Source organism: Elephantulus edwardii, unplaced genomic scaffold, assembly GCF_000299155.1.
Source record: "Elephantulus edwardii isolate Elephantulus edwardi_28Jun2011 unplaced genomic scaffold, EleEdw1.0 scaffold00003, whole genome shotgun sequence".
In the NCBI taxonomy this organism is placed as follows: domain Eukaryota; kingdom Metazoa; phylum Chordata; class Mammalia; order Macroscelidea; family Macroscelididae; genus Elephantulus; species Elephantulus edwardii.
Window position 1 is genome coordinate 32,246,640 of NW_006399753.1, and position 8,176 is coordinate 32,254,815.

General features: G+C 39.7%; 1 protein-coding gene across 1 annotated transcript in view; it reads right to left on the reverse strand.

Moving 5' to 3' along the window:
- GCA (grancalcin, EF-hand calcium binding protein) overlaps nt 1–7,054 on the reverse strand; it is a 34,302-nt gene extending 27,248 nt beyond the window's left edge. Inside the window, exons 1-2 of the mRNA XM_006879358.1 lie at nt 7,028–7,054; nt 3,261–3,422 (exon numbers count right to left, since the gene is read on the reverse strand). Coding sequence (XP_006879420.1) covers nt 3,261–3,422; nt 7,028–7,054 — 189 coding nt within the window. The remainder of the gene's footprint in view (nt 1–3,260; nt 3,423–7,027) is intronic.
- Nucleotides 7,055–8,176: the final 1,122 nt, after the last annotated feature.

The following is an 8,176-nucleotide window of genomic DNA, read 5'->3' on the forward strand; positions in this document are numbered from 1 at the left end:
GGTCTTTAGAGAGGGACATCATGCTGGGTAGAGTAGAGGCACAGCGCAAAGGGGAAGACCCTCTATAAGGTGGATTGATTCAGTGACTGGGGTAATCGGGATGGGTGTGTCAGAGGCAATGAGATTGGCCCAGGACAGAGTATGATTTAGGGCTGTTGTACATAGGGTCGCTATGAGTCGCAAATGACTCGACGGCACATAACAACAACAACAACAACAAGAAGTTGTATAGCATTGCAATTATGTGAGATTAAGAGAAAAACTTTGAGTCCTTTTCACAATTTTAACACTATGAATTCACCTACAGAATTCAGGTATCTGAATTTCTCAAATGAGAATAATAAAATCAGATTTTCAAATATTTGTTAAAATTTATTAAGAACTTGAAACATGCAACTGACTAAATGGTCATGCATCTCTGGCAGTTCAAATCTACCAGCAACTCAGACAGAGTAAGATGGGCAGCCTTGAAAATGTGATGGAAGATTGTGGTAAGTCAGAACCAATTCAATGACAGAGCCTATGGGAGCAATAACCACTAGCAGTCACAGAGAACCAGAGACCTGACATGAGATGGAGCAGAAGTTGGGGTTGCTACATCATTAAACATGAGCTAAGAGCCTTTAGTCCAAGTTTGCTAGAGAACCATGGGGGACGGGAACAGAGCAGGACTGAGAACTTTGTAGCACTGGCTGAGGTGTCCTCATTGAGCACATTTCAGAAACTGTCCTGATTTTATTCTGATACTAACTTGTATTACAGCCGTTTGACTCCCACCAATACAGTCTGTGTAGTCTGTGAGCTGCTATCACATGGGATTTTGGACACAGTAATGCAGGAAGATTGGTGTTGAGATGAGTAAAAAGAGGTTTGAGAGGCTGATGGACATGTCAGAACTCATAGGAATTGGTTTTGTGTCGTTGATGCTGTTAGCGGGGACAGATTCCTTTCTGAAGTTAGTAAAGATCAGATATGGCCATCCACACTCAGCCCTTGCTCTTTTTACAGAACCGTTAAGTTGAAATGGAGCCTTCCAGCAGGTTTTCAGAAGCAGTAAATCACACAGGCAGGGAGTGCCTATCTTTCTCCTAGTGAGTGGGTGAGTTTGAACCACAATCCTTTAGGTTGGCAGCATGACTCCTTATTATTAAGTTACCATAGCTCCCTGCTAAAGAGTAAGGGTGTAATTTTAAAGACTACGGCTAGTATGCCTAGCTCAAGCCATAGTATCTTCAATTGCTTCATATGCAAGGGAGGCCTCATGGCCTAGTCCATAGGGAGCGGCACTGGTAACCCACCAGTGGCATCACAGAAGGATGGGCAATATCCTCCCATGTAAATTACACCCTCCACTGAGGGTCAGCTCTTAGTCTGATTCAAAAGCAATGAGTGGAGTCATATGGATGTTGCACGATGAATACGGAAGTGTAAAAAACAATTGATGTCTTTGAATTTTGGTGTTGGTAAAGAATGTTGGGCAAATAACAGACTATAAAAAGAACAAATAAATTTGGCTTGGGGGAGAAGCAACAAGAATGCTCCTTAGACACAGACATGCATATACTTTGGACATGTTGTCAGAAGGTGCTAGTCCCTGGAGAAACACATGATGTTTGGTAGAGTGATGGTGGCTGTAAAGTCCTATCAAGTCGACTATGACTTAGAGGGAGCCTAGGAACAACAGATCTGAATCTTGCTCTATCCTCAGCTCCCCTCAATATATGCTCAAGTTCATTGTGTAGTCACTGTATCAATCCATTCAGTTAAGAGTTTTCCTCGCTTTTACTGACTCTCAACTTCTCCCAGTATGTCTCTCCCCAAGGACTAGTTCCTCCTGAAAATATGCCTAAAGTAAGCGAGACAAAGTTTCACCATCTTGGCCTCTAAGGAACATTCTGGCAACACTTCCTTCAAGACAGATTTATTTCAGATACTCTTTGCCAACCATACAATTAAACGCATCTATATGCTTATCCTGTTTATTAATTGTCCAACTTTCAGAGGCAAGCAAAGCAACTAAAAATACTAAGGCTTGAATCAGGCACATCTTAGTTTAAAACTGACACACTTTTCTTTAGAACAACAGATAGGTCCTTACCGGCCCATTTCCCCACGGCAACACGTTTTTTATTTCTTGACTGCTGCGACCAAGGGTGAAAGCTGTGCATCCAAGTGAATGATACTGTTGACAACTTCAATCAAAAGACTAAAATTGTCAGGTTGGTAGAGTGAAGGAGGAGTGCAAAGGAGGAAAATTCTCAATGAGAAGGATTGATCAAGTGGCTGCAATAGTGAGCTTAAGTATAGTTGAGAATGTGGCTTAGGGTGAAGGAAGCATTGCCCCATCTGTTGCACAAAGGGCTGCTATACTGCAGAATCATTTTAAAATATCTGACTAACAAAAAGGTGTTGAGGCTAAATCTTTCTAGTATCAACATCAACAGAGAGCAAGATGCTTTTCAACATCAAACACAGTACTAGAAATAGATAATCAAGAGATATGAAAGTAAGGGGGGAGAAAATGTAATTTGAAAGAAGACAACACAGGATTATAACTAAGTTTTAGTGTAGAGGTATTCTGAGGAAGAATTTCAGTAAGGAAGTTGATTTTGACATTATGAAAAAACTGTTTCCTCTTTTAATGAAATGAACTCCGTATTCAGGCATCACACCCAAAGCCTTTTGAATATGAAATCTGACTACCTCCTTTGTGATCCCAGAAAGAAAGTGCTCTCTTCGGCAGCACATATACTAAAATTGGAACGATACAGAGAAGATTAGCATGGCCCCTGCGCAAGGATGACATGCAAATTTGTGAAGCGTTCCATATTTTCTTTCAGTTGGAAAATTTGTATGCCATAATCAGCCAGTGTATTTATCAACATCGTAGGGACTATGACAAAACAACACTTACTCAGAAAATGGAGCAAGAAGTAAAAAACTTCAATCGTTTCAGATCATGATTATGTCTTCATGGAAGTCTTAAATTCTACCTGTTCAGTTCCTATTTTAATTCACTTTTGATAAAATCCTACCTTCATCTTTGAGTAAAAGTTTAACAGAATAAAAATTATTTAAGCTTCTCTGGTCTTCATGTACATGTGTAAGATAAAAAAAAAAAGAAAGAAAGAAAAGTGGTCTAGATAAGCGTAAATGACTTTCACTTACATTAACATGTCACATACACTTCTTCAGCATTTTTTTCTTAAATAGAATCATTTCTTTAAATTTGTATTTCTGCAATGAATGGAGTGTCTCACCTGCCCGGCGACAGCAGTGAAGTACGTCCACATGGGATTATCAGCTGAAAAATAGCCTTCTGAGTACGTCACATATGCAGGATACCCGCTCAGGTACATGTACGGACCTGCTCCTGGAGCAGGCTGTCCCATTCCGGGCATTGGACCACCAAAATCTCCAAACTATAAGAACAAAAAAAGGAGGTCATTAATTAACTAACATTATCTATTATTTGCGAGTTTTGCTTACAAAGAAAAAATATTTATAAGAAATGTACTGAAAATTAATAGTTGAGATTGTCACCAAAGCTTCTAAACTATAACAAAAGTGTTTTCATATATTAAGACATGATTTAATTAAGAAACATATTTTATCCTGTAGTCAACTTTAATTTTTAAAGAAATACAAAAGAAAAAAAAGTCTCTAAACCTCCAAAAACGTTATATTAACAGACCAGGAGGCATAAATTTTAAAACAATTTACCATTCTCATCATCATTAAAGTAAACAACAAATTTGAAAAATAGAAGAAAATGTCACCTTGTTGATGGGATGGCTTGCAAACAGAAACTCTTCTCCCATTAACAAGAGCAATCTAAGAGATTAGAATTTTTTCTAGATAAAGTATTTATTAAAAGAGGGAAGAAAAAGTTAACTTCAAGAACCAAGAAATAGAGTAGCAAGAAAGTATTCACACTGTGGCTCTGTGAGCAGAAAAAACCTGCAGGATTAAAAAGGAATCTAGGTTATTTAATCATAAAGAGAAGTTAGAGCATTGAAGGAAATGGGTTCACGAAAAGTGCAGATAGGAGAATTAAATGCACACGCTTCTAGTCCTTTAAAATGGAATCTGCTGCAGAGACCTCCAAGTTAGGGACATCACTTATTGTGGAATAGAGCACATGCACTTCAACAGTATCCTCGGGTTCAAATCCTTCCCTCAGTTGTTAGTTTGTTCAAAGCAGAACAGCGCTCTGCTATGAGTGGTATTTCTGTGCATGTTCCAGAATAGGTTTGGGAGGCTATAAGTTTTAATGGCAAGAGACTGTCTCTCATCAGCAAAAGAGCTAGTGGATTGGAACTACCTTTCTGTTAGCAGCACAAGTCACCATGTCACCAGAGCTCATATACAGAGCAAACCTGTAAAGTCTATTATATTCAAAGGTTCCTCAAACAAACAGAAACATTGAAATATTATTGTTGTAAATTTTATGCTAAAGATGCTTTAGTATATCTGGGAGTATTTTTTATTATTTTTTGAATGTATAGAAAGGTCATATACTTTTCATTAGAGTAACATCTGTCTGCGTTTACATATGAACTGTACCTAATTGTTCCAACTAACATATAAATGTGACTTAAAAGCAGATTTCAGAACAGAATCTGTTTGTTCATAATCTTAGGACTACCTCTAATTAACTACCATAAGCATGTTGTTGTTATGCCAGCAGAGTCAGAACCAACCCATAGCTGACACTCCAGCAGGTTTTCCCACCCAGGAGTTGACTGTCCATTTGTCTCAGGCAGAGCAGTAGGTGGGTTTGAACCATGTACCTTTCAGTTGGCAGTGCAATTCCTTACCACTAAGCCACCAAAATGTTATTTTTTTGCAAGGCTAAAAATCACACAGTATATTGTTGTTTTTGTTGCTGTGTTCTAATCAAGTCAGAACTGACCCATAACTGATCCTTCAGGGGGCTTTCATAGGCAGGATATTTATTATACAGAGGGAGGCTGTCCATTTTTTCTCTCACGGAGCAGCTAGGTCTATTTTAACCACACACCTCTGCTTTGGATGGAAAATTTCTTAACATTAAACCACAAGCACTTCCTACACAGCCTTTTCAATGTGCTAATGGCAAGAAGCTGTACTGCAACCCCAAAGGCACTAGGTTTGAATCCATCAGCTGCTCCCCGAGAAAAGGACAGGCAATCTCCTCCAGTGCGATTAACTGCTTCCCAAAACCTGCAGGAGGGTCAGCTGTGGGTTGGTTCCAACTAGACAGCTTACTACTTGGACAGAAATACATCATACTTTATTCTTTAAAAAAAAAAACTAAAACTCCAGAAGACCATAGGTAGAAAAGAGGGCTCACTCAGCATAAGTATTATCAGTACAAAAATGTTGAAAGAGCTGTGTGTATTTAAACAGTCAAAAGTCACTTCTGTCAAGTTGGAACCAATTCATAATTCACCTTCCATGGGTTTTCCAAGGCTGTAAATCAAATGGGAGATTTCCCCAGAAGAGCTGCTAGTGGATTCAAACTGGCTGAGAAGAATGGCCTTCTTCCTAGCGGGGCAGCCTCTACAGACTACATGGCCAGAACTCCTGATATAAACAGAACAGAGTATGTTCATGTTCAAAATATATTCACAGAATTCTCCATTAATTGCAAGAAATGATTTGCAAAAATGGCAGCAAAAGAGAGGCAAAATATTTGTAAATTTGCCATAATTCTCTTCACCCTACAAATGTGTGTGAGTGCATGTGCGTGTGTTCACATATATGAACGAGTGAGTGAATAAAAATGTTCTGGTGACTTAGTGCATAACCCCTCAAGCTGTCAACTAGAAAGGCTGGTGTTTCAAATTACTTTGTAGAAGTTGCCTCCCTTAAGGATTTAAAGACTGGGAAACAGACGCAGGGTCAGAACTAATGCCACAGTATAAACAGAAATGTCAGAACATCCTAAAAGGAGTAAAAATAGTACATATCTAACAGCAACCTTCACCCTGATGAAAATATGTAGAAAGCAGGGAAATCTTTCAAGTCCTAGAAATGTATGATATCTAGATTAAACACTGAAGCCATTACTAGTACATTTAAGGATGAATGAGGGGTAAATATTGTAAAATAGACATGCCAGTAGGAACTTAAAGCACATAATTTTCAGTAAAATGAAAGATAGGAATGCATATACCAAGGGACTGGAAATGTATACCCCTAATTTTAAAAAGCACATTCTCACATATATTCCCAACGATGGGTATAATTTGCGTGAAGATCACTGCTATATGCCAATACCAATTGTAAATGAATGTTAGTAAGATGCAAGTTCTTTTAAGGTTAAAACAACTATAAATTAAAAAAGAAAATCCATACTCACAGTCCACTATATCAATCATTCCATACTCTATGAACAAAAAATATGCTTACTCAATTTTGGAGATCACTGACAAATACTAAAGTATTAGTTTGCTTTTCTAAAAATGAAGTGCTAGCCAACAGGATTCCATAATTAACAAACTTCACAACTCTCAGAGATGATAGAAAGTGACTAATCAGTTTGTGCTATAGTATAACCAAAAAATGGATTACGCGGATTTAAAAAAAACCAAAACCAAACATATTAAAAACCCAATCAGGGAATATATTCACTTAATTCACACATAAGCAATTCAAAGAACATAAAATAAGAAGTGTGAGGGGGCGGAATGAAGAAAGGGAATGTCAAGCAAAAACTTGGTAGGGTATTGGTGGACCACAAAAGATAGATGGAATAACAAAAAAAGGGTGCTTTATTCCTCCATTCGGAATTTCTAAAATCACATCACACTACTTAGAAGCTGTCAAGGTCCAACACCTTCAGATTTTCCCCAATAAGTATCCATCTGTCCACTGTCGCGGCTCTTGGTACTGTCAGAAAGTCCCCAAAACATCAAGTGCCCAAGACAGATCAGAGGCAGATCAAGGAAGGGGCAGAGGGCAGGCTCTGCACGTTGGCACCGCCCACAGGGGCGTCACACTCTAGGGGGGCGGAAGGCGAGGTAATGCGGCCTGGACTCACCCCTGTTCCGTATCCTGGGTAGGCCATGACGAGTCCAGCAGCGTTCCCCTGCAAGACAGCGACAACCTCGTTGGGAGGAAGGGGAAGGTGCAGATTCAGGATAAACCGATATTACCTGCCTACAGCACACACTGAACTTCCCCGACCCGCCTACTACAGAGCGCAGCCCCGCCTTTCTCAGATACGATTGGCTGTGTCTAGAGCCGCACCTTCAAAGCCCGCCTCCTCCCATAACTCAGCCCCTCCCTTTCGATTGGGATTGGCTACAACACGCCCGTCCCTCGGAACCTTCTCTTTATCGGTGATTAGCCGTGCCCTTGTAGGTTTCTATTGGCTTATTGGCTTCATTGTGCTCATTAGTCTACAGTCCCTTATTGGCTGGCTCAGATCTCGTGCGTTTTCCTCACTAAACGTGATGAAATCCTTGCCGCGGTGAATTCCTATCTTGTTGGCAAAACCTTTCAGGGTATTACTGAAGAAGTTACTCTCCTGCTAGTCGTGTACACTGGGTAGTGTATCTGTCACAGTATTGAAACTTCCAGACTGTAAACACACTTATACAGCAAAGCGGAGTTATCCACTGTGATAAAATCCTGATGCTACAGAAATATGCCATTTCTTTGGTAGATAAATTAGTAAGAAAGATTGCCATATGTGACAAGTAAAAAAAAATGTTATCTAGTTAAGTTTTATTTTTAAGTGAATAACGAATAATTTAATACTATATATAAATGGATGCCTGAAGGGGGTGTAACCAAGTTGCTCCTTGGAAGCAAGCATTTTGAGGCACAGTCTGATCTACTCTGGGCATATTACCCGGAGTGACCGGTCCTTGGAGAAGGACTTCATTTTTGGAAGGGTGGAGGGACAGCGCAGCAGAGGAAGACCTCGATGAGGTGTATTGACACAGTGTCTGGGATGATAGAGATAGCAGTGTCAGTGAGATAGACTGACTCAAGATAAGGCAGGGTTCAGATATATTGTGCTTACAGGTTGCTAAGAGTCAGTCGAAAGCATATAACAACAACTACAACATGCCTGTGCAATAATTGGGACGTAATAGTTGTAAGGAGTTGCACCGCCAACCGGAAGGTGCACGCTTGGAATCCACTAACTGCTTTCCAGGAGAAAGATAAGTAATGTCCTGTG